The sequence below is a fragment of the Dermacentor andersoni genome, chromosome 6 (genome assembly GCF_023375885.2).
Source record: "Dermacentor andersoni chromosome 6, qqDerAnde1_hic_scaffold, whole genome shotgun sequence".
Taxonomy (NCBI): domain Eukaryota; kingdom Metazoa; phylum Arthropoda; class Arachnida; order Ixodida; family Ixodidae; genus Dermacentor; species Dermacentor andersoni.
In genome coordinates, this window is record NC_092819.1 from 10195621 (window position 1) to 10221200 (window position 25580).

The 25580-nt window shown below is 45.8% G+C and overlaps 2 protein-coding genes across 11 annotated transcripts in view; one reads left to right on the forward strand and one right to left on the reverse strand.

The window, feature by feature from the left end:
- The first annotated feature begins 1399 nt into the window (after positions 1-1399).
- LOC126521676 (uncharacterized) lies at positions 1400-14607 on the forward strand. Of its 2 annotated transcripts, none has more exons than XM_050170403.3 (6): positions 1400-1549; positions 4568-4647; positions 5987-6070; positions 12328-12374; positions 12448-12486; positions 14240-14607. In XM_050170403.3, the coding sequence occupies exons 1-6, from the start codon at positions 1411-1413 to the stop codon at positions 14316-14318; spliced, it is 468 nt and encodes a 155-aa protein (XP_050026360.2). In that variant the 5' UTR covers positions 1400-1410; the 3' UTR covers positions 14319-14607. The 2 variants fall into 2 exon arrangements, with proteins under 2 accessions (XP_050026360.2, XP_050026361.2); XM_050170404.3 differs by having other exon boundaries at positions 12328-12360; positions 14240-14599.
- Positions 14608-19751: 5144 nt separating this feature from the next.
- LOC126521662 (uncharacterized) overlaps positions 19752-25580 on the reverse strand; it is a 97327-nt gene continuing 91498 nt past the window's right edge. For all 9 annotated transcript variants that reach the window (XM_050170381.3, XM_055065812.2, XM_050170379.3 and 6 more), the window contains one exon: positions 19752-21626. In XM_050170381.3, the coding sequence (XP_050026338.1) occupies positions 21422-21626 (205 nt within the window). In that variant the 3' untranslated portion in view covers positions 19752-21421. The remainder of the gene's footprint in view (positions 21627-25580) is intronic.

The window sequence follows — 25580 nt, forward strand, 5'->3', positions numbered from 1 at the left end:
GGACCGCGTCGGGTTCTTTAATGTGCGCTTAAATAAAAGTGCACGGGCGCTTTCGCATTTAGCCCCGATCGAAACGCGGCCACCGTAGCCGGGATTTGATTCCGCGACCTCGTATTGAGCAGCGCAACAACGCATATGCTACATTGCCAGTAAGCAACCGCGGCGGGTGAGAAGTCTTGAGCTATACTGATAAATGAAGGGACGTGAAGGAGCTGAAGGGAAGTTCTTCTAAACTATTTCAGTAAATAGCAAAGGAAGCTTCGCTTATCACCAAATGCTACATTTGAGTTCGATCCGTCGATGTTTATTTGGTATTAACTGATTAATTCAATGCGCGTTCCCAAGGAAGTACTGCATCAAGCGTAGTGTGAATGTTTTTGGTATCATACTTGGATGCACCTGCAGTATGTGGAATTTGTACCGCAGACTTCAAGAATGAAAGCACCTGTGGGTGCATTTGAGAGGCAACAGCATGCAGCCCGGCCTGTGTGATATGCAAACGCCGTTTGAAAGAAAGCAACAGTTTCTCTCAGGGTTGTTCTTGCAAACGATAAAGAAGGGAGCACACCTCGACAGCACTATGCCAGCCGCCTATGCCGACCTTGCCTCAGAGGCCTGCATTCTCTGCATATTTACACGCAATCAAACATCCTGCCTTCCCTCTTTGCACCTGGCACATCCGGAGCGCTCTGCCTCTCCACTATGACCATCGCTTATGGAATACTGGACGCAGCACTACGGCTGGAGCCCCGAGCGAGACTGAGACTTGGACAAAGAGTCACTCACGCATAGAGTTTCGCTTTTTCTCAGGGTGGATTAACCGCGACAGTGAATTTTGCGCAGTGCTACTAGAAGCATCCCGATCACTTGTGTGGCGTCGAACGACTCATTAAACTAAAATTCCCCTCCGATATACCCCCTCTAAATAAAAAAAGAAGAAAACAGGCCTCGCAAGCACATTGTCGGCTAGCCAGTGTATATATCTTGTTCATATCCACGCGTGAAGGGCACTGCAGCCTTCTCAGATTTGGTTGGAAATGGTGTTCCCCGCTTGCACCAAACCCTTATCTTGCTAAAGCTTAGTTCACTCTCTCATTTTCCTCATAGTCCTGAGAGTGTGCGCCTCATTTTTGCACGACGGGCGCGGAGATGAGCGAGGGAGCACGCGGCGGAAGAGGAGCGATTTGGAAGCACCGCCTTAATATTTCCACGACACCGTGGAAATCTCCCCGAGTTCGGAGGCTGTCCATTAAAGAATAGATGGCCTGCATAGCGTGGCGAAGCGGAGAGATTCAACCCGCGCGTGTTGTATGTCGCTTCACTCTCGCCATGTTTTCCAACTTGAAGCAGCTGGTGGTTCCCGTTCAAAAAGCGGGGCGCTCAGAGAGGCTCGCGAAGAACCGCTGTGCAATGGGCTGTCGATCGCTCTGGCTCTTGCTGACCTTCTCTGGTCTGCTGGTCGCATCGCTCGAGGCGCTTAGCTTCAAAGACTATCGCAAGCGTCTCTTCGCCTTCAACCCTGCGGCATTGACACCACAGTGCAGAATAGGTGAGGTGTTCTGATTCCTAACAAATAAAGAATACCGCTCGCTCTCTCCAGATGAAAAAATAACGTAGTCTCGTCCACAAGGCGCAGCAGTGTGCGACAGCTGGCGCAATAGTATAGTCCGTGAGCCCTGCGCTGTTTCTTCTGGCATCGCGCCGAGTAAATACTCGAAAGACGTGCGGGAGCAATGTGGTATAGAGAAGAACGAGAGGATGGTGATTCCTTGAACAACGGCACAAACCGAGTGCGGGGGATAGGCCACGAACCGAGTGGCATGCTGACAAAAATTTATCTAAACGAATATATGAAAGAAACCGCTCATAAATCAAATAAAAAGTAGGAAAATTTCTTCGATGTCGATTTTAGCACGCGTCGTCATTTTCGGTTAAGGTTTGTGAACAAGTGCAAATACATGGCTTCTCTCTTCTCATTCCCACTCTGCTTCGTGTAAGTTCTTTCAACTAGATGCTGGTTTATGTGTCAGCTGCGGAGATTGGAATCAGCCGATCATTGCTCTTCGGATGCTTTAATCTTTCTTTTTTCTTGTAACATCGGCAGAAGAAAAACTAGTCACTCGGTAAGTATGGTGCAGTCTTGTGCGGTGTCGGCTGGAACAATCTCCTGTCGAGAAGAAGTAAACTTCATTTATTGGGGAGGTAGCGCACCCTGACGGTGAAGTTCTGTTGTGTTTCCCGACAATACCCTTACCCAGCAAGCGTAGTTGGCTAAAGAGCAGGCGGTTTAGTATGGTTTGGTTTTTTAAAGTAAGGTTATAAGCAAAATTATGCCTTGAGTATTAGAACATGTGAGAAAGACAAAAAAAAATCCAGAAACGTGAAGAAGCTATGATAAATTTTGAGATATATAGAATAACTTAATATGAAGAAAAAAGAAAGCAATAAATAATTTTAAACATTTAATAGGGTAATCGTTCTGAGTATTTAATAAAGTTATAAATTCCAATGACGACGTCCCTCTGACTCAATCCCAGCGAAAATGCCCCAAGGGAGAAAATTGCCGACAAAGTTTCTGAAAGCGGCACGCAGTTAGTGAAATGGTGCTGCTAAACGTTTTATTGTTCTTGAAAATCAGCGTGAAATAGAAAAAAGATTTCATCGTTTGTTTTAGTGACAAGATTTACAATTGCCATATTAAAAAAATGACGTATAGATTCTGGTAAATCGCAAAAACAATACTGAGTGGACAGACCCAGGCCGGACCTTTATAAATAAACAATTTAACTGAGGCCCAGAGCAAGCCAACTTGCCGTAAGTATACAAAGGAATCACTGAACAAGTAATAGCCGCAGAATTGTGTAATTTAAGGATCCAGTAAGTCTACTTAAACAGAAAAACAGCCGGTCACCAAAACAGACAATGAAGCAGTTTGGGTAAGTATTCCTAGGCCAGAACAGTCGCTAGTTATTCTGGCTCAAATATAATTGAGAAGTAAGGAAGGCAAAGTGAGTGAGACTACTGAAGACATTCAGAGAAGATTCTTACACGTACCTTTTCATCGCACGAAGATGTGTCAGTAGCTATTACGTTGTCAACAGCAAGGTGTGATACCGGGCTAAATGATATAACCAGCTCGAGAGCAGACACGGAACACAAGAAGAAGCGATAAGGACGAGCGCTGACTTCCAAGTGGCGCTTATTACAAAGAAGCATGAATATATAGCCTAGCGCACGTGATCAGAACCACACATAATTATGCAAGTTAACAAGACCACCACAAATGAACAAGAGCGCGCCAAGGGCTAAGCGGATGTCAGGCCCCGCACGCGGGGAGACGTCCACGCTAACGCAGCAAATTGCTACAAAGGAAGCCCATACGGGTTTCCTCGCCGCTTAAGAAAAAATTCGTCCTGGTCCGGGACTCGAGCCCGGGACCACTGCCTTGCCGGGGCAGCCGCTCTACCATCTGAGCTATCAAGGCGGCTTGCAGATGGCAGGGCGAAGTCAAATTCAACAACTCGAAGCAAAGGCACTGTGTGACGCAGGATTGTGCGATGACACTCCATAACACTAGGAACGCCTTTGCGGGCTGCGTGACAGTACCCGCAGAAACAGTTTTTGTGTACGTGCATGTGTGTGTAGACTTTTCTTTCTTTTTTTTTCTTTTTTTTAAGTCCTTCTCTCTCTCTCACCTATCGTATGCCCTTGCCCCTCCCCCAGTACAGGGTAGCCAACCGGAGATAATCTCTGGTTAACCTCCCTGTCTTTCCTTTGCCTTTCTCTCTCTCTCTCTCTCTCTCTCGAAGCTAAGGCAAGAGTTTGACGACATAGTTCTGCGGAAACCCGTAAGGTGGAGAGAAGTAATCAACAGAGGGAAAATTAGGCATCCGCGATCTAACGTAGCAAATTCCCATAAAGAAATTCCTACGGGTTTCTCGAAAGAAAAGGCCTCGCAATTGAAAAATTCGTCCTTCGTCGTTCGAAAGCACTTGATGTCTCTCCCTCGCAATTAATGTCACAAATGATTAATATGGCTGCTGTTCAATATATTACCAACAGAACTATCCACCATAATACTGGTAATTTTGCTTTTTATTTAATGTGAAATAAGGGTAATAAATTTATCTAAGCAATTACGCTATGTACGAAGGTTAAAGCGTTTATCCCGAGAGAGTCGGTTAGGTTATGCATAATTATTTCCTTATATATTGGCACTTCATCGTTCTCGTAAATTTCTTGCAGATTTATCCATTCTATATTACCATGCCCATGAAAATCGTTATCTTTACGAAGTGAAAACAACCATCCTAAACATCGCAGAGTTAAAATGCCAGATTGCTCCCAGAAGGCTGTAAGGTAGGTCACATATGGTCAAATTTAAGAAAAATTCTCATAAGTGAAAATTAATTTCCTGCCTTTTAATGAACCTCACAAGTGGATTGAGACTCCCGGCTCTTAAAGGTTACAATTACTGTTTGGTAACCTCACTGCGTTGCTTTTGATTGACTGTGTTTGATGTGCTTTCGTCATGCCCCGTTATTTAAAGCAAGTACATTTATTTCAGTTTTTCAGAAGTGCGCCCCCAAGCTGTTGAGCATGGTTCATGTCCTTGACAACGTAAGCAAGCGCTGGAAAGAATACGAGGTAAGTGGGTATCACTGTGACAGTACATTCAAAGAATATTGAGCTAAATTGAGTCCCTAGTAGTGCCTGTCCTGTGTCCTTTTCGAATTCGTTCGCATACGTTTTTATAAACGCACAATCATGACTCAGCTTGCGCCGCAACAATTTCATTAAAGGGACAGACAACCGTTCAGAACATGAACCGAAGTAACCCCGCTGAGAGAAACATTGCCTATCGTATTGGTTAAAACAAACTGCAGAAGTGTGCGCATTTGGGCTGGTTCGTTCATGATTACGAGCAGAAAGCAGCGCTAAACGATAGGACGAAGAAAGGGAAAGAGACCACGAGTCATACTTTTCTCATTAAACGTGCATTTACATTTTTAATTCTTCGTTTAAGTGTCGCGAAAAATGATCTTTGGCGCCCCACACGGCAAAAAGGTGAAGATGCATAAGCGGCCTATCACGTGACCTTCTATAAGTGGACGCAGTTCCTGGTCCTTTTATTAGCGTTGAAATGCAGTACACTTTTTCCCAAGTTTCTTCTAACTTACAATGTGCAGATTTGCTTTAGTTTGTAGCGGGTAGAAAAGTGGCGCTGTCATCGCCTACGTTTTCGATGATTTAGCTTGGCTCGTCTATCGACAGAAAAATGACAATGGGGGCCAGCCAGCCATGACGTAGGCGTATACTTGGGCGAAAACGCTGCAAAAGTATGAGAAAAGTCTGTACAACAACGCAAACGTATTGTACTAGCTGTTTATTTTGAAAAGTGGCTGAAGGCCTAAACATGTAGGTGGTTAAATACAGTTTGACTCTCTGCTGTGAAAGCAGAACGATGGACAGCTTTCACAATTTGCGAGGCGGGCTATCGGCATCGCTATCACTTCTCAGCGTTGCCGGAGGAGGGGCTCATTCTTTTTTAGAGGTTGCTCAGATCGAAAAATTCTGCTTACTAAATATCCACGCGCTTCTGGAAGTAACCACTGCAGATGTAAACACTACCGAGGGTGAGCTTTGCGTTGCGCCATAAAAATATAGGTCCCTAAAAATTGTATGTCAGTCCCTTTAAGGAATGTTCAATTCACGTTGCCTAAGTATTTTCCCCGTTCTTCCTAAGTTCAGCAAGAAACGATCACGATGCTGACAACATTGCAGCATCTACTTTGGTGACTCCAAGAAATGTTCGCTTCTGAACTTCTCCAACATACAATATTACTTCGCAGCCATATGCAAATAATGTGAAACTCAAGAACAGGCAGCACACTGCGGCGCAAGAGACACGTGCAAAGTATTTCGGCCTAGCAGTGAAACATTTATCTCGTTTATTTAATTGGTGGTATTGTTCCATCGCACACAGTCCATTCCCTGCATGAAGAATGTGTTCGATCGAGGCTTTCCGGACTACAAGCAGGATTGCAGCAAGAGCGGACTTTACGGAGATGTGAGTGAAACGTCTAAGAAAAAGTTTTAACCCTTTCCCTACCGAGAAAAAAAGAAGGCTGTACCAAATTCACCGGTATATATTTTTTTTCGCTCAGTTTGTGGAACTGTCTTTTTTGTGAGTAAAACGGCACCATTATTTCTATTCAATGGGGTTCCTTTACTTCAGAAATTGCGTAAACATAGGTTGAAGAAGGCTCCGCTGCATAGTCATGGTGTTTTGCATAAAAGCGTTTTGCAAGGGTCGATGCACTATAAAAGAAGAATAGGAAGAAAAAATAACCTAAACGTTGCAAAAACATTCACGTGAACAGTGGCTGCTTTTACGCAGCTCTATAGAATAGTCGTCATCAGACTCCTCAGATGAGAACACATCACTTTCCGTTTCCGAGAAAAACTCTGCAGAGCTGTGGTTTAATGAGGAGTCGCCAAAATACTTTCTTTTACGCGCGCTTTCATTGCCTCGCTTCGAGGAGGCAGCCATGCCTTACGCGGGTTTGTCAGAGGCGGCAATATAACGGTGAGACACAAATGGCACATCGACAAGTGTGGTCATCTAGTGTCAGGAATCGCCACTAAGTGCAATATGACGAGTATAGCCGTCATAGGTCCCCTATGCGACAATTTTTTTGTTTATGACGACTATAATCGTCATTGGTTATATTGGTACAACATTTCATGAACTATACACGAGAACGGGCGGTATAATTTAATTGGTGATAAAGTGTTAAAGATTCTAACCCAGTCAAAAAGAGCGTTAATCGTGACACACTAAAGAAGTTATTCCGGGAAAATTTTATCGAGAAATTCTAGACATGGTCATGTTTCCTCAGTTGTAAGCGCCCCTTCTCTGGATATCTCCCTTTTTAACGTCATCTCCCTCGTGTTCTCAGTTGCAAAGAGCCAGCATAAAGAATGTAAGTGGTCGCACTTCCTTTATACTTCAAATGTGGGTGGTCATTGTAACCAAGAATCGTATTTTGCACCAATCCAATTTCGCCTTTTTTGAGTGGCCGTTCAAAGTCCGACAACCTCAAAAACAGGTGAAAGAACCAAATTAAGCTATTCGCATTATTATGAAATAAGCTGATAACAGGACCAAAGAGTGCGTCTTCCAAGGCTCATGAGCGTACGGCGCTGCAGCGAATGAAACTATACGAAGCAGAATGGCTGAGCGTGTTAGTAAATGTACCAGTTGTCTTTAGTTCACCAAAGCTGTCACATGTACTTGCCGGAAGCTATGGTAGGTTTGAAAGCGAATAGCTTTCTTCGACTGTTTCGCCCGTTTTCGTGGTGGTAGGACATTCACCGCCGATGCAAAGGGCACGAGTCCTTGCGTAACCGAGTAGCAGGGCGTGTTGATGCCAACCATTAGAGCTCCTTGAGACGCACGTGCTGCCGCGCGAGAGCTTTGAGTCGTGTGAACGTTGACACGCGAGCTCGGAAGGGACAGCCGTCTCCTGCCGCCACCCTTCTCCCCATGTGGTGGCTGCAGGAGAGGGCTGCGATGGCGGGAGAGGAAGATAGACGTCGCCTTCCGCGCCCCTGCTCGCGTATACACCCGGCGACAACTTTCTGTGGCAGCACAGCCAAAGCTACGTGCGTGGAGCTAGCGTGCTTGTGATACTACGCCAAGTAGTCCCAACGTTTTGTTGGCTGTTTCAGTTTTCGTTTTTTATTGATATAGCAATTATATGGACACTTCAGACGCATTCCTGCCGTCGCCGTCGCCGTGAGGTTCCGTATAAAGTCCAATGGCGATAAACCCGCGCCGTATGTATACGCGAGTGAAAGCACGAGAGGGTGAGCCGGCGAACGCACCTCAATTTCGCGTGTGCGAGCGAGGAGGGCGAGTCGGAACAACACCCTCTCCTGTCGTACGCGAGGCACGGGGGTGAGGCGAAGGAAGGGGTCGTTCTTCTCTGGCGGCACGGTGCGGGGGCGCGGACGCCGTAGTTTGAAGCGATCTGCGGCGGGCCTCATCTTCAAAGCGATCTGCGATGCTTGCAGAATGCGCGTAGTGGGGCCGGTAGCTTCGTAAGCGCTGTGCTTTTGACGTTTCGTTCGCGTTGAAGCGAGAGATGCACGAACGTCAATTCAATCGCTGCTGCTGCCGGGATTCCTTACTCCAGCATTTTGACAGCGAGTTTCCGCGCTCATGGAGTGAGATGTGTTCATGTTTACCTGTGCGCGCATGACACCGTGTGTGTTAATTTAATTAAAACACGTTGGCGGGCTAGTTGGCTTGAATCCATAATAGAATGTGTAAGCGCGACTGAATGAGGACGTACAAAGAAAGGGAAACACAGAGACAGCTCTGTATGTGTGTCTGTTTTTTCTACGTCCTCGTTCAGTCGCGCTATGCTAAGCGCACCTTACGCGCGCTCTCCGATGCGACTTCAGGATATGTAACAAGCGCGCACGCAGCTGTTGCGAGCAAGCGAGTGAGTGAACAGGTGTGCGCCGGGAGAGGAGAAGCGAGAGGGAAGGGAGGGACGTCATATCCGCTCTGCTAGGCAGATGTTCAGTCTATGCCAGGCAACTTTTTCCCATAAATTAGCCGCTTAAATATCACGCCACCTTGTGCGTGACGTAAATAGTAAGGTCATTACTTCCACTTTCTACTTCCGGGTTTCCAGGAATTTCAGTAATGTCGTGTTCTCATGGCGGCTCTCTAAAGTCAACGATCCTGTGCTTTGGTGCGTGGTAATCAGTGATTTCTAATTAATTCTAATTATTCAGACTCTTAAGTAATTCACCTTGTAACGAAGCTTATGCTGTGCTATGATATCTATAATGAAACCAGTGAATATTGCACTGTACTTATTTCCTTTTTATTTTTCTGAGTCATCAACCTCGGTCCGGCACAAGCTCGAGAAAAGAACGCATCACAAGCACGTGCACGCTCGGAAAGCATTTATTACGATTACAACTAACATTTAGAGCAGGCGAGCTAGCAATAGTTGACAGCATTGAGGCATTTCTTTCGAGGAGAAGACGCTCGAGGAGAAACAGGGGCTTCCGACTTACCAGGTGGCGATAGAGACGGCCACGGCGACTGCCACGGCAAACACGTGGTTGATTAACCACGTGCGGGAAAACGGTAGCAGCGGCGAATTATTACGCACTCGCTGCTTGACGGTGACCAGAGGAGCAGGAAATGTCGGATGGATCTCAGGTGACGGATCTCACGCGACACGCTCGGTGGCGCTGATAGTGCTTGCGATTCCCGTGCACCGCCCTAGGAAGTACGGTTCTTACACTGCAGTAGAAAGACAGACTTGCCCCCTCTCCACAAACCTGCTGGCGCTTTCGTCCGTCGCGACATGTGCTGGGCGAGCGACCGTCACGGGACACGAGGATTCCCACAATGTATAGGAACCTATACATCTACTACATATTTGCTGGTCCACGGCTCTGGTATGTACGGAACTGCGCTACGAAATAACAAACACTACCTGAATATCCTCAGTGTAACAAACATACACCTTTAAGAGTATCATTCCTTTAAAAAGCGAATTCCCTAACTATTACCTTAGCTGTTCGCTTATGTTATCATCATCCATAGCGTCTGCACTTTTTTTTTCTTTTTTCGTGCCAGGTCTATTTTTATAGAGATGGCTTCACACACAAGTAAAACGAAGAGCCAGCATAGCCGTCAAGATTAGACGTGGTATAGAAGCACAAATGTTAGAAGAAAGCACACGTCTAGAACGACAGAAATTTGAGTTAATTGATAGGGATCGAAGTTAGAAATGCGCGTTTGTGTTGTCGGTTTACCTTTTCTTGTGTTTGTGCCTGCACGCCTAACGTTTTTCAAACGTGAAAGCGTACGTGTTGTTTTAGCGAGAAAGGAACACAGTGGTATTTTGGTATAATGCGAGGTCCAGGCTTACACTGTACTTAATGATAGAACAGAGACAATGGCACAATAAACTGTCCTTGATCACCGTGAGCGATGTCCATAGCATATATTGTGTCATGTGTATCGTAACTGCAGGGAGTAATGTTGGGCTGCTAAGTACGAGCTCACGGAATCAAATCCCGGCCATCGCGGTCGCTTTTCAATGGGGGCGAAATGCGAAGACACCAGCGTACTTAGATTTAGGTGCACGTTCAAGAACTCCGGGTGGTCCAAATTATTCCGTAGTTTCTCATTACGGCGTGCCTCAAAGTCAGATCGTGGTTATGGCACGTAAAACCCCATATTTCCTTTTTTTTTTTTTTGCAGGGAGCGTGGAACGCTTTCGTACCAGGCACTTATCCCCACCAAATTGAAGTTTATGTGAAATCGATAAACAGCAGGGACATTCCATCCGGGTAGAAGGTTCCTAGAGAAGGAAAGCGGCGCACACGATTTTTGTTGCAGGATCCACTAGCCACAAAAACTATGACGGCTGTATGATGAGTATCGAAGAAGTAACTATGTCAAAGAATATAAATTTCACGTTAGTGTTATGGCCAGTTGCTTAAATGTATCGGTTAACTTCATTGTTTATATACGCGTGTTGCAGGAAAGTAATTCTTAGCAACCTTCGTACAATAAATACGACTCCAGCTGTATATGTGATTCGAACGACATAAGTAAAAACAAAAGGCGGTCCCACCCATTTGTGTATTTCTTTTGGTACAGCTCTCGCATTCTGTCGTTAGTTTTGAGCCTAAACGCTAGCCCCGGTTTTGATTATCAACGGGCATGAAATGTTGCCGTCTTGCCCGAAAGTCGAAGCATTGATAGCGCTAGCAAAATATTAGACAATTACACGAAGTTCGTAGGTAACAGATCTCACTCGATGACCGCGGACACTCGCTGTCAAAACGCTGGTGGGATTTACGGCGCCAGCCTCGGGGAGCGAACGCTTCGTGCTGTCTCTCGCTGCAACGCGTCTCCGTAACTTGAAATTGTGCGAAGTTTAACACTAGGTGAAGACAGTACACATTAGGCGAGCAGACAAATTGGCTCACCCACTCTTTGCGCTCTCCGCAGATTACTTCTAAGATAGAGCGCGCGCGCGCGGGCAGCCATGCGCAGCCATGGTAGTAGATTAGAAGAGACGCGCGCTATCCTGCTACCCCCCCCCCCCCCTACAGCGCGTGCTTGATCACATGACCGCCAACAATGGGGGCACTGGAGAACGGAGACCATCAAGCCACCATCCTTCTCGGCTCACCCTCACACCCGAAGCATACGATGCAAGGGACACTGTCTTATCGCACTCGAACTTTATACGGAACCTCACGACGCCGCCGACGCAAACGTTTGTTTGGAGTATCTTTATAATTGCTTTTGCAATGAAACAACAAGATTCGAAGCAACTAATTAATAGAACTTCAAAGAAAAGCAATTTGAGCTGTGTTGGTAAATTACCCTTCCAAAATACCAACACGCCACTGTTACCGCGAAAAGGCGTTTCATAAGCCAGAAAAATGCGCGAACGGGAGAGACGGGCGGTGACGCCGCCTTGAAATTCCCGCACCAGCTCGCCGTGACGTCACGGATTTTCATGCCATCTGCTCTGGCCTAGTTAAGCTTTTAACGTTAAAGATGGTGGACTACATTGTATTCTTAAAGGGCCAGACAGCCAACATGAAAAATTTCATGAACTTTTATTGAACCGCAACAGCCGTAACGTGAAAAAATACGTTGTAATCTGTGACGTCACAATGACCTCCGGTCCTGAGGTTTCGGTGCGAAATTCAAAATTGAAACTGTGACCGTCATTTTCTCTTCTAATAAACAACCAATTACCGCGAAATAAGCCAGAGTTCTTGAATAATACTTCAGCAGTCTATACTTATTCAGTGTTTCACTTTAGTGTCTTTTAAGGCGAGCGAATTTCGCTCCCCACTCTATCGCTCACTTGTTCGTCGTATGGAACATAGCAGTGCCCTAACAAAGACAGAAGAACGGGTCGTAGCCTTACGTTACCATCGTATCGGTGACCATGCAACGGTGGTTATCGTTCGGGAGTGATTGCGACTCAGTACAATCTCTTGCTGCAGCATCATTCATTCCTACAAATCAATGCTAAAAAATAGAGCTACGGAAAACTTGAATGAGGTAGTTACGCCGTACTGATGGAATCACCGACAACCAACCTCGCAGTGCGGTCTGTAAATGTCAATTGGTTAAAGTCTGACAAGAACAATGTGGTTAGGCGTCGACACTTGATAGCGATAGCGACGTTTACTGCAATCTGGAAAGCACATAAATATTCACCATCCGCCAGTAATGTTTCGCGTCGTTCTCACTTTCAGGCTGTGAGATGTCAGCTGACCGACGAGGTCATGGTATGTACAAGCGTGTGAGTACAAAGCTGTATTTCTCTTTTTAATTTTCCACTTGAAATTTAACCGATGTGTCTCTATGGCTTTCAGGATGTCTACACAGAGAGAAGCAAGCTGGCACCTGCATTGGTAATGTTCACATGCTATACAATAATCTTATTGGTCACAATTCAAAGACACCATTGTTTTCATCAAATCGTTACTTAAGGCAGGAATGTTCACCGTCCCGTTGCCTTCTTTATAAGGAGACCACCAAGCTCTTTAAACTGCTGTTGTGTCTCGTTTTCCAGCTCCGAGTGTTTGCAAAATTTGTGCTTCCAAGCACGGGTTGATTGTCTGTATCTCGCATGGGTTTGCAAAGATTCCAGAAAGTGTTTAAATTTTCGTTTTAAATTGTTATTTACCTTCTTGGAAATGTTACAGTCGTAACAGGATCTTTATGTTCATGCATAAAGTTTCGTACGCGTTGGCGAAGCGGCTCCAGGCTGCATAATGACGTCATTTGCGCGTTTTTCCCGTGTCAAGTAAGAAAACCAAATTGCACTTGTTGCCGCGGTTGAGAAAGGGACTGCATCACGTGTTCGGCTAGGTTTAGCAACTTACCGGCGTCGCCCGTACTCCATAGCATCGAGCGAGTGCTCCTAAGCGTTCTGCATATGCAATGCAGAACATCCAGCGTACCTAGTCGAAATGAACATACCGTGCACGCTTACTCAAAATAGATGCACTGCCTTCCATTTTCTATGTGACCCATGCTACATGATTTTCAATTGGGAAGCTGAACACTTCGTTCGGTTTTGTATTGCCCGCTTCGTTCCATTTTCTCTCTCTCCGTCCAATATAACAGCAAATATTGACAAAAGCAAAATTAATTGACCAGGTTTTCATTGAGCGAGCTGACGTGCCACAAGGCTTTGAAGCAAATCGTGTACTTCCTTCTACTCCTCCTCCTACTTTGTCTTCTACTTCTCGAGCGACGCTACGCCGTAGTAGGTAGGCACACGTTTTTTATTGTAAGCGTGGCGTAGTCACCTTTCCTTATATCAGGGAATGGGCCATTGACGAATAGTTTCAAATGCCTGGAAAACGTGTTCACGGTGGAAAATGCTATGACTCGTAAGAACACAGCGGCCATATTGCCTTACGAATTTAAATTCAGTGGCCCACGTGACTATTTCAAATTAACTGCGCTGCTTCACGCGCAGTCGCTTCGTCGTCCACCTGCTCCAATTCCTATCGTGTTGTCATCAGGCCTTACTAAGCGAGATTATGTAGATAAAAGGTCTGCGTAATACTGTGAACACTTTCATTAACAGGAAATAAAGTGCGTAAAAAATTTTGATCAAGTTACGTACTTCAGGTATGACGGGCAGCGATTTATGCTCGAATGTTCCTCTACTTCTATTGTCCGTGTACAGACCTGAGATCTGTTAACAACGCACGCGCATGCGCGGACCATCCGCGTCTTGTACTGGCACGCTGGCGTTATCAGTGGGATTACGCGCCTGGCGCGTCGCTGCTCGGAGTGCGTTCGACTAAGTGCGCTGCGCGTATGCTTCTCGCTAATCGCCGGTGCACCAAATAAAATGCGCTTATGGCGTCTCCGGCCACGCACTCGCGCGTTGTTAAATGATCTGAGGTCTACGTCTTCCAATGTCCTGCCTAATACGCAGTACTGCACTTAGTACTATGAGAGTCTTTCCAAAAACATGGAAAGATTCTGGTAGTCTTAAACTTGTCTTAAACTTAAACTTAACCTAAACTAGTCTTAAACTTAAACCGCACTTGTAGACGCACTTTCGCATTTCACAACGCTTCGCGTATTCTCAACAAAAGCCGATGTCAGCGAAGTGAGCTTCTTTATGGTTATTTCTTATTACAGGAATGCCTGCTTGAGAATGCAAACGACTGAAGGCTCTTTGCGCGATGGGCTGCAGACAATAAGTGATAATAAATGGTAAGCGCGTGGTGGTGTCGGCTCGCTTTCTCGCTCTGAAGAAACGTTTATACAGACGTTGTAAGAACCTGTTCGCCATTAAAGTCCAATACCATGCACGAATGTTTTACATTCATCAGCCGCAAGTGACATATTGCACCATAATTTTCCGTATCTTGTTAATTGAACTCGCAATATCCCGCACGGTAACCAGAGGAAAGACACTGTCTATTTTTCTTCGTAAATGTACCGGCACGCGGAATAATGGTCTGTTTGTTTGAAGTGGAGTCCTCCGTGTATCTGCACCAGTCTTCGTCCCCTCGTCCGTTCGTCCCCAAGTCCCGAACACAAAGACGTCCATGGCTGCGCTGTAAATCTGGCACCTTGCTATGTTCTGCAAGGGTCCCAAACATTTTGCGCATGTATTGAGAAATCGCTGCGAAAAACTGATTTTCTATTGAACCCTGCTGGGCCAATGTGCTAGACGGCTTGAAGAAACATAATAGTGCTGATCTTGCATGTACGCTCAAAAGCAAACGAGCATTCGAATAACGAGTCATGCACTGATGCAGCTTGTGACACTCCTCGAATTGCCATAAGAGGCTGGCATAGATGATGCGACGTTAAAGAATTCACGGTGATAAGTCTTAACATCACCCGTGCCTTTCTCAGGCTTTTAAAGAGGTACTGCTGAACCCGACTTCCATTACGGTAGTATGTCGATGGTTCCCTAGATTGAGAACTTGTCGCTCCGCGGAATAGGATCCTGTTCACCTCTCGCCCGAGTGTGTACGCATATCAATTTCAAAGCACTCACGAAATGCCTCATGCCTCCCGATTAAAGGGCACAAGCTTTAATTAAGGTCTATAGTGAGAGCGACCGTCAGAACGTACTTGCTGACAATTGAGGTCCGCCTCAAAGGCTTTCTTCTAGTTTCAAGGGGCCGAATTCACTAAGGTTCTCGTTCGTAATGTTCTCTGCCATTGGCCGGCCACATTCACTCTAGCATATCCAGAGCGGAAGCAACACTTCTGTGCCGCCTGTGGCTCGGCGTAGCATTCAAGAACTCCTATTCATTCCGCATTGGAATGGGCCACAGCCCTACTTGCGACACCTGCGGCTGCGAGGATCTTGACGATTGAACACCTCCTTTGTGACTGCCCCGTTACAAAGTGCCAAGAAAAGTGCTCGTGACCGTGCTCGAAAAACTGGACAATCGCCCCTTTACTGAGGAAAAAGCTCTAGGGCACTGGTCCACGTGGTAGCGGCCCGCATAAGTCCTAGACTGATCCCTCAGGACCCAAATGAAGTTCTTCACACCATACTGGTCCAGACGGGCTTCGGCACTCAAGACCTTAAGGGCTTCACTGAAGTTTTTAAAGACATGCGAATTGTGCGACCGTCTTTGAGTGTTGTAGCGCGTAATATCGCGTTACTGTGTGAATTTTCCAGTTTCCTTTTTTTCTCCTCTTCTTTCTCCTCTTATTCCCTTTACCCCTTTTCCCAGCACAGGGTAGCCAGCCGGTACTTACACTGGCTAACCTCCCTGTCTTCTCTCCACTTTGTCTCCTCCCTCCCCCTCTAGCATATCCAGCATCAAGATTAACCGTAATTTGTTCTTGCGAACCATTTTGGCGCGTGAGTTTTTTTGTGAATATGGAACGAGAACCTTAAGCAAGCGTGCATTAAACTAGGCTCTCAAAACTTTGTCCACTGCACCGATGTGTGCATACTTATGCTGTGACGTAGATTCGCGGTAATTCTATTGAAAAGTGCCTGCGCTGAGGCTTTCTCCTCCTTGCAATGAATTTATATTTGCGGGTTTCCGCAGAACTACTACGTCAAATTTATATTTGCGATACACAAGATGAGTAGGTTGAAGTGAGGGGCCGCAGCATTTTGAAGAATGGTAGGTGGGTTGTAAACAATAATTTTCTTATAAAGACTTCTTTTACTAGATCTTCAGTAATTCTCGTCAACTTGTGCAGATGTACCAAGTTATCGCCAGCACTGACTTTCGGTCATTTACATCAATGTCAATGCCAGAAATATCCATAAGTACAGTACAGTAATTACTTTAGCGCAGGGTGCTATAGCGTTAACTTCTTCACATGAGGCCACATTGCCCGCTTCGCGACAAAGCGGCATTACCGCGACCTTCACTTTCTTTCATGACTACCGCTGATCCAAGATCCATATTTTCACATTTCTGCGATGACATTAACGTAGGTTACCGTGTGCTACCAGTGGTTAAAACGATCACTAAACAACAGCAACAACAACAAGAGACACACAGGTGCTGGAATCACACCAACGTTCCCTTCACTGCATAATTTGCTTAAATGGTTCAAGCCGCTCGGCCCCGGATGGTCGCTGTCGCGGACATGTCTAACTTTACCAATATTTCGTTGCATGTTTGAATGCGAAAGCATTATATGTCCCATGCGGCAGAATAGTTGGCGTTGTCCGCAACGACTGGCAACAAGAATCATCATCATCAGGACGCCATCAGTAAGACATCAGTATTTATACAGAATCAAAGTTAGAACATGTTATAGTAAGGTGAATTAAGGGAGAATAAAGTGAATTAGGGTGAAGTAAAGGGAATGAAGATGAATAAAGTCGATTAAGGTGAATTAAGGTAGAGTTGTGAAGGACACGCGACAGTGTATGACGTCACGTGTCGCGGACGCCACCAATTAAATAGAGAAGTCAAAATGCTTCCGCATCCAAATCACTTAAGGATACGTAAGTGACTGTTAATTCTTGTTCTAATCTGCGCTTATGTAAAGTTGGGGACATGCTGTTTTGGGGACACATCGCGGCGTCGGCTCACGTTCAGTGTACAAGTTCAATGTCCACGTTACTCATTCACGCCAGGTGAGGTATGGCAAGCTCTTATGGAACGCGGATAATTAATGCTTCCGCGCGCAATAAACAACTGGAATGTGGCAGTGGAAGATATACACAGACGCCGTAGAGGGCGCAGGCTTCTTAAGAGAGAGGAGAGAGAGAGAAGTTTAATGATACGAAATGCCGAGAGGTCGGCCTGAGGTATATTCCTCTAGCCAGCTACTCGGCATTGGGGAGAGGGGACGAGGGAAAGAAAGAGGGAAGAAAGGCGCATGATGGGTGACGATGACGATAGAAGGAAGACGTAGAACATATGGCAATCAATTTGGCATGCTCAAAGTATGCAATCCGGGCCCGTAATTTTTAAAAAGTTCAGTAATGCCTGGATGGCCTTGAAACTCGATTGAGCATCTGGCTAAGGGCCTAAATTAACGCCCTCCGACAACGGTGCGCTGTCGAGACGCATAAGGTCGTCGTCCAACCTTTCACGCTCTTCCACGTACTTAGGGCAGTCACAAAGCACATAACCTATAGTCTCAGTCACATTGCACACCTCACAGTGTGGAGACTCGGTGCGTCGCATGAGGTGCACGTATCCGTGCGTAAACGCTACCCCCAGCCTTAGTCTGTGCAGAAGACTGGCACAGCTGCGTTGAATTTTCGGTGGTAGCCTAAAATTCATGGTAGGGTCCAATCTCTGGAGTCGTGTGTGGCGATTATCCGGGTTGTCCCAGTGCTTTGCTGTCAATTTTCGGATGACACTAGAGAGGAGACAGTTGGTGTCCGCTCTTGAAAAAGGAATTGAAAGCAGTGACTCTCGTTCTTCGAGTGCTTTCTTCGCTTCGGCGTTGGCCAGTTCGTTGCCCTGTATACCACAGTGACTGGGAATCCACTGAAATGTGATGTGGTGGCCGTTTTCTTGCGCTAAAGTGTAGAGCTCGGCAGTTTGAAGAGCCAACACCCTGTAAGCGCTTTCTTTCAACACCACTCTAAGTAGTTGAAGAGCCGATTTTGCGTCACTGAAGACTGTCCATATTTGAGGAGGCTGTCGCGAAATATATTGAACGGCCTCTCTGATTGCCACTAGCTCCGTAGATGTTGTAGTCGTCTTGTTATACAAACGAAACCGTCGAATGACTTGATGTGCAGGCACGACGAAAGCCGCACCAGACGCATACCACGAGACCGATCCGTCTGTATACACGCTCACCGAGGAGTCATATTCTTTCGACATATATTCAAGTGTTAAATGTCTGAGGCCGACGGTAGGTATTCGCGACTTTTTAGAAATTCCGGGAATAGATAGACGTACCGGTATTTTGGACATTACCCATGGGGGCATACGTGGAAGGTCAGCCGGGGCAAGGTATGCTGGTATGGCAGATTCTTGGCATTTAACGGCTCTTGAAAAAGTGGAGTCCGGCCGTATAAAGGGTAGTGTCGATAAGGAATGGCGTCCATGACGGCACAGCAGTAGCAGGAATACTCGAAGAGGTTCGCATCGTAGATAGACAGGTAAAGGGGTGAGGCGAGCCTCCTCAATTGTTCCGTGGGTTGAGGTGCAACGTGGAACACCGAGACATGTTTTCAGCATCTGTGCCTGGGCACTTCCCAGCGTACGCAAACATGACGCTTCTTAAGCTGTGCATAAGTGCCAGGTCCTATATCTGAGCCCATGCTCAGCACCAGGCTTGCACGGCAAAGGTGGCCAAGGACGTTTTTCGACGAATCCCACTTAATTACGAAAGTATGAAGTACAGGTCTGCGCTAGACTTTTACCTTAATGTCAGGATGTTTGTCGACAAGGATATAAAACAAAAAATGACGCAACCAGAAACCAATAATGGGTCATGTAAGGAAACACGGTAACAGTCAATGGAAAATATTAAATGCGCAGCAGCATATGGATATGCGCATAAACCTGGTCTCAGTCATTTTGTATATGCAGGTGCCAGGTGCAGAATGCAGTTTATTTAAGTTTACTCAACATCTTTACATGATAGGAGGAGCACAGACAAAAAGCCATTTTGATTAATGACTTTAAGAAGTCTGTGCTTGAATATATAAGAAACACATTATTTCATGCTTGACACACGTGCGGCCCCAGAATCTGAAAAGTCCACTGCCACACCAGAAATTTAATTATGGAGTTTGACATCGCAAACTGAACGGTGGGTAACAAGAGGCTTCGTAATGGAAGGAACCCAATCAATGTCTGCCATTAGTGAAGGCAAGTTACAAGAGGCGGACCAAGCGCTTGTAGAACAACACCGCGCACAGTGACCGTGTATATATGGAAACTGCACGCCGCTAAAGTACCAGAGTCTGCTGCCACCGGTCATCACGTTGTGAATGGAATCCAAAACTGCGTCGTGCTACTGCGCTACTGATGGCTTTCATGAGCGAGAAGATTGTTCCGGCATGTCGCTTATGCCTTTTTCTTCAGTTCAATGCGCCGAGACTGCTCATAAAAGGCTGTTTGCACCGAGAGCGAAAAACGCATGAAAATACTTCATTTTTTTGGACACAGTTTAAGAGCTTCTGAGCTAGCATGTCCTCACACTGAAGATGGAATATAATGTTTAGAAAAATTTATTGCAAAACTTTTCATCTTTAAAGACAAAGGTTTATTTCAGACAACGCATACAAACAATATGGGTGGTCAGTGTAGTCAAGAGAATTAAATAACTCCAAGTGTGACTAAACACTTCTTTGCGTTGTCTAATACCAGTTTCATTAACTTGTTCCTGCGGCCGCCATCCACGTCGGTTCTGGAAGCTAGTCGCATCAAACTCCCACGTTGCACTACGCTGCTCCTAAAGAGTGTGCATAGATGGTCGAGAGAACGGATGGTATACCTAGCTGAAAAATTTAAATGAATTGTTTACAACGCTGGACAAAAGGCAGAGAATGGCGCTAAGTACTTCTGCGCATAGTGCCTGCCACGAGGACTCATGGGAGAGGATCAAACTGCCCTTCAAGAAGAACCCTCCGACCCACGCCACAGCAGTGAACACAGGGTGTGCATCTGAATAGTTCAAAAAAGCGGTAGTATACGATCCTTGGGTGCGTGCCCAAGAAGCAAGAAAGCACTTCATTTTATTCATTTATTTATTTAAAACATACTGCAATCCATAGACCAAGCAAGGGTTGCAAAATACAAAGAAATATAAGAAATATGTTCAAACAATGCACAAACGTAGAGGTAGAGTAAAACTAATAGTATAGTTTACTTGTCCCTAGCTATGACAAGTGAACACAGTCCGGCTGTTTATGGGCAGTTTCGCGAAGAACGCTCAGCTGGCGCGGCCTATGCGGAATATTCCTTAGCGGACAGCAGAGCGGGTGGGGTTCAGAGCCACAACAACAAAGGAGACTGCATTCGGTAAAATCGCTAAATGGAACAGTTGGTACAGCTTCACTGAACAGTGAACTATGTAAGCCACAGTGTTCAGTGAAAGAATGCTCAGCATGTGTTGATTCGCAACTAAGTCATTTACAAATAAGTTGCGAGACTTGTTTTGCTGAATACGCTAGTCGGTGCAGTTTTAGAGCGGAGCTCCTAGGCGCCCCTTCCTCCGGCGAACATCGGCGTCTCTCGGCGCCGTAGCTCAGCGTAACCGAGCGGACGAGCGCAGCGAAAGACGAAGGCGAACGCAGAGAGCAGCGGCAGGTGAAAGACGCGATGAGGAAAGCGGAGAGGATGGTGCAGCGACACCATGAGGCGGAAACCGGAGGAGGGTATAACGAAAGCGTCAGAAGAAAAGCCTAGTGCGGGGAGAATGACTACGAGAGGGCGCTTGAGTAGCGCGGGCCGTCTGCGATGTCTGTCGGTGGCGGCTGCTGTGAATCGCGCCCACGTGTCACCCACGCGCTGCCTCTCGCGATAGCGAGGCAGTCGCGCCGCACTTCACTCTATTTGCAACGTGCCGCACGAGACAGATTGTCCGCACCAGCCAATATATCGCAAAATGAAAACACATATAGAGCTGCGCTCAAATTTCGCATTAGGGAGTATCGTAATCGTCGGTGAAATTTCCTTTCGTTGTCATTAGTTGGCACTGTTCAGTATTTTGTGAACAAATACTCTGCTTAATTGCTGAAGATGAACGGGAATGAACAAATGCGGCTGCTTTAGTAGTTGACGATGGCTTAATCTAAGTACATCAATATATCTGCGCGCAATGCGTAATAGTCGGATAGTGGCGTGACAAAAAAGCATGGTGCAGAACGACGCATTTCGCCAGACGTCATTTAGAGAAAAGAGTTCAGCCCTAGAATTCGTGCTCAGTCACGTAGATGAAGATTCTTGCGAGCGCACTGCCACTGTACAGGCCGTTGTGGTAGATGCTGGTTCGCAGTTCCAGCTGAATGTCCTGTGGTCCCTGCAACGGCCGCACGATGGACACCATGGCCTCGTTGAAGCCGGTATTCCGCAAAAAGAAGTGCTCCCTGGTTGCCACCTCGACGCCGTGGGCCCTGCGCGCGCGAAGAATGCAGAAGCCCGTTAGTGTAAATCTATGTTATTGGCATCAGTACTGTTTTACCACACTTCACGAAAATAAACCTTTACAGCACAGTCCTACTCCACTATGAAGTGTTACGTGCCTTGGTATATACATACCTCACGATGATTTAGCGGCTATGGTATTGCACTGCAATGTTTAAAAACGAAACAAAGAAATATCTTATCGATTGTGGTTTTGGATATACATAACACCGTTTTCTGTGTTATGCTTTATAAGCGCTTTGTCGCTTTATATAATCGCTTTATAAGCGCGTGTTCTAAGGCATCCTGATCTCGCTTCGGAAAGTAATGAGCATTTCTCTGAGTTATCATAAATTGTTTCTTCGCTGAATTCCTTTTTTCCTCTTAAGTAGTTACTCATAGCAGATTGCTCAACATACAGGTCGCATACCTGCTGCTAAGTTTCCTAGTTCTTTTCCCCCACTGTGACTCAATGTTTTTCCTGTACAAATACCTTTACACTCTCCCAGCCCAATTACTTTTTTCCATATTCCTCAGTCGCTCTTGATAATCAATTTTAATGTGACCTAAGCTTCTCTCATTTCAAAGCTTGTCCAGCCCGTATCATCCTGCCTTGCTTCATTTGTAGTCTTCCTGTGAGCGCCCAATGCGAGGTGTCCCTCTCACCTTTGGTTGCCATCGAGTCCTGATTGTAGCCCTGATTTCAAGCAAACAACCGTATTTCCAAATGTAAGTCCTGGAACCATTACACCTTTCCACATACCCCGGAGCACCTCGTACCTATTGTATCCCCACAGTGCTCTGTGTTTCATTGAGGCCGCATTTCTCTTCCCCTTTCCTTTTATTGTTTTTTCCTGTGTTTCCATATATCTATCGCCTTAGTTTATCCATATAACGCGGTATTTATATTACTTTACCCGAGGTATTTCGTGGCCCTGAATTAACACTGTCTGTTCACTGTTTTAATTGAATTCCATAACACTTGACTTTTTAACGCTAAATTTCTGTCTTAGTTTATTGCCTTCCTGTCCACAGATGTTATCCAGAAGTTGCACATGACTTTGCTTCTTAGCTAGCAACAAAATGTCGTCCGCATAAAACAAACCTGGAAGCTGCTGTTCTACTACTGTACCCGCCTGTTTGTACGATAGATTAAACCAGAAATTACCTTCCTTAGCGCCCTTTTCATCCTCACCATGTACATCATAAACAGCAGTGGGGATAAAGGACACCCCTGCCTTAGTTCCTTGTTGATATCAACTTTCTCCTCGCTCCTCATCCCTTCCCATTTAACGCGAACGGTATTTTCTAGGCAAATCTCTCTCAAAAGCTGTATATAATCGTCGCCCAAGCATTCTCCTTCCAGAATAATCGCAAATGTTGCGGTCTAAGTTGTGAAACGCTCCTGTAATGTCTAAAAAGGCCACATGTAACGGTATACTTTCTACTCTTGATGTTTCAAAACACCGAGTAAGAACAAATAAGTTATCAGCCTAACGCATACCTATGCTGAAGCCATTCTGAAGTTCTCACAAAATGCCAATATTCTGTGCCCATGCTTACAGCTTTAATTTAATTGCCTGCATTGCTAACCTGTATATTACCGACGTAATGGTCAACGGTCTGTACGAGTCAATTCTATCTTTCTCCCCCTTACCTTTATAAATTAAATTAATTCTACTTTATCGGCAACTGTCTGGTATTCGTCTATCTTTTAAAGTTTTTTTCCACTGCTTTCACCAGATCTTCCTTACTTTTTGTACCTAGTTCATTAATCAGCCTAACGGGAACCTCGTCTAGCTCTGTGGCTGTGCGCTTAGAAATTTTCTATTTGGCTTTCTTCCAGCTAAAATTTGTTAGCACCAGCTCCTTTTCCACCTCGGTCTCTTTCATGCTCTTTTTTTCTTCAAATACAACCTCGTCCTTGCCTTGGAAAGATTCGGCTGTTATTTTTTTAATATAATTTCATTCCGCGTCCCCTTCCAGTTTGTGTCCAACTTCGTCTAGGGTATGTTGCTGTATTGTTCGAGATTTCCTGCCTAATAATTTTATGTGGTTCCAAAATATTCTAGGTGCGGCCTTCTTTTTCTGACGTATTTCCGACAACTGACACTTTCACTTTTTATCTTTGCTTGCACCAATATTTGAAATATTGATTTTTTCTCCCGGTATATTTCCCATTTTCTGGCTACTTCACCCTGCGGCAAGTGCGCTTTTTTCACCTGCCTGTGCTCTCGGGATGCTTTCTGTCGTTCGGCGATCGCTTCTCGTATCTCACTGTTCCGCCAGCTTTTCAGTTTCTTCTTTTTTTTTCCTTTCCAACGAGCATTTTGCTTCTCTTTCCATATTTCTGTCGTTATTAAACTTATAAGCTCACCATATTCCCACTCTTTGCTTGGCCATTTGCCAAGTTCTTCCTCGACTCTTGTGACTATATTTGTTATTTGTTCAGCATTCAAATTTGGGCTGGCTATTCTGCGCTCCTTGCTCTCTTTCCCAACTACATATCCCATTTTCAAAATGATGCGTTTACGGTCACTGCATATGCTGCTACATCTTTCCTCGTCAATGACCATTTCTCTTATCATGAATTCCTTCTGTCATCAGACAGTAATCATGGTCGATTGCCCGTTTCCCCTTTCCCACGTGACCTGCCCGTCACACTTAGGCCCTGTATTCATGATAACGAGGTTATGTTGCTGACAAAGGTCTAGCATTGACTTCCCGCTGCGGTCGGTATAGCCATCTAGATCCTGTATGTGCGCATTCATGTCACCTAATAGGATAATTTCGGCATCATTCCCTTTAATAAAGCCCTTAATATCGGCATTTAGACGTTCCACTAACTTGTTATTCTTCTCTCTGCAATTATTTCCGGTCCACAAATACGTTACGCCCAGCCAAGTTTTCTTTCCATTCATTGTGCCTGATAACCAAAGATGCCCTTGACATTTTGAATTTACCCTTTTCCATTTGGCTCCCGGATGGATGAGCATTCCGACTCCCCCTCCCTTTCTTTCCGATTTAATTCTGTTTCCCCCTTCCCAAACATAGCTCTCAATCACTGGTGGTTCTTCGGAGTCTCTAAGGTGCGTTTACGTAACAGCATATGCCCATATTTGTTCTCTATTTAACTGCTCCTCAACTTCTCATTTCTGTTGCTGCCCTGCATGCTTATGTAGCCTATTGCATGACGAGCTCTCTTTCTTGTATTACCACTTTTTCTGTTATCGATGGCGATGCTCTTGTGAGGTTCCCCTAGGGGGCCTTCTTCATTACTACCTACTTTGGCCTCCTGAGCGCCCGCGGGCCCCCTAAAAAAACGACCGCGTGACCAGCAAGTCACCAGCCCACTTCTCGCCCAAGCCTGTGATTGAAGCGGATCCCGTCTCGTTGGAAACCACCATACCTTCTCACTTCCTTGTTTATTTCGACAACCTCAAACCTTTCTCTCGGCTCATTTTCCATATCGCCTCATTAGCAGCCACTACGGCTCTTTGTACGTTACTGTCACGTACAGGCACCTCCGGCACCGTGCACACCACGATCTGCATCGGAGGGGACAGCTCGCGCAAGTCGTCTACCCCCTTCGCCAAGCTCTGGGCTACTCCTGTCCCTTTTTTGTTTAGGACGTCATTTAGTCCACCTGCGGTTGCGACAAGGCCTCACCCTGCTTCCCTTTGTCATCGTTTTGTGTGATTTGGACTTGACAAGGGGCATTGGGTCCTGAGTTTCTGCTTTTCCTTTGTGGCCGCATCAAGGTAGGTGCATCTCTTTCCGGCTACCCCCTCCCCAAGTTGCGCACATTCCAAGTGCTATGTTGACGCTCACTCTCCTGTCACGTCGGCAGACTGCGTTGCATTGTCACGACCATTATCGTTCACAATCGCGTCCCTGTTCACGTTTTACTCGGCTGTTTGAAGTCTTTTTTTCCACTGCCTTCC

Coding starts and splice junctions, on each gene's coding strand:
- LOC126521676 (XM_050170403.3), top strand. CDS start 1,411: ATGGGCTGTCGATCGCTCTGGCTCTTGCTGACCTTCTCTGGTCTGCTG. Junction 6,071..12,327: donor AGAGCGGACTTTACGGAGAT/GTGAGTGAAACG, acceptor TCTCACTTTCAG/GCTGTGAGATGTCAGCTGAC. Junction 12,375..12,447: donor GTCATGGTATGTACAAGCGT/GTGAGTACAAAG, acceptor TATGGCTTTCAG/GATGTCTACACAGAGAGAAG.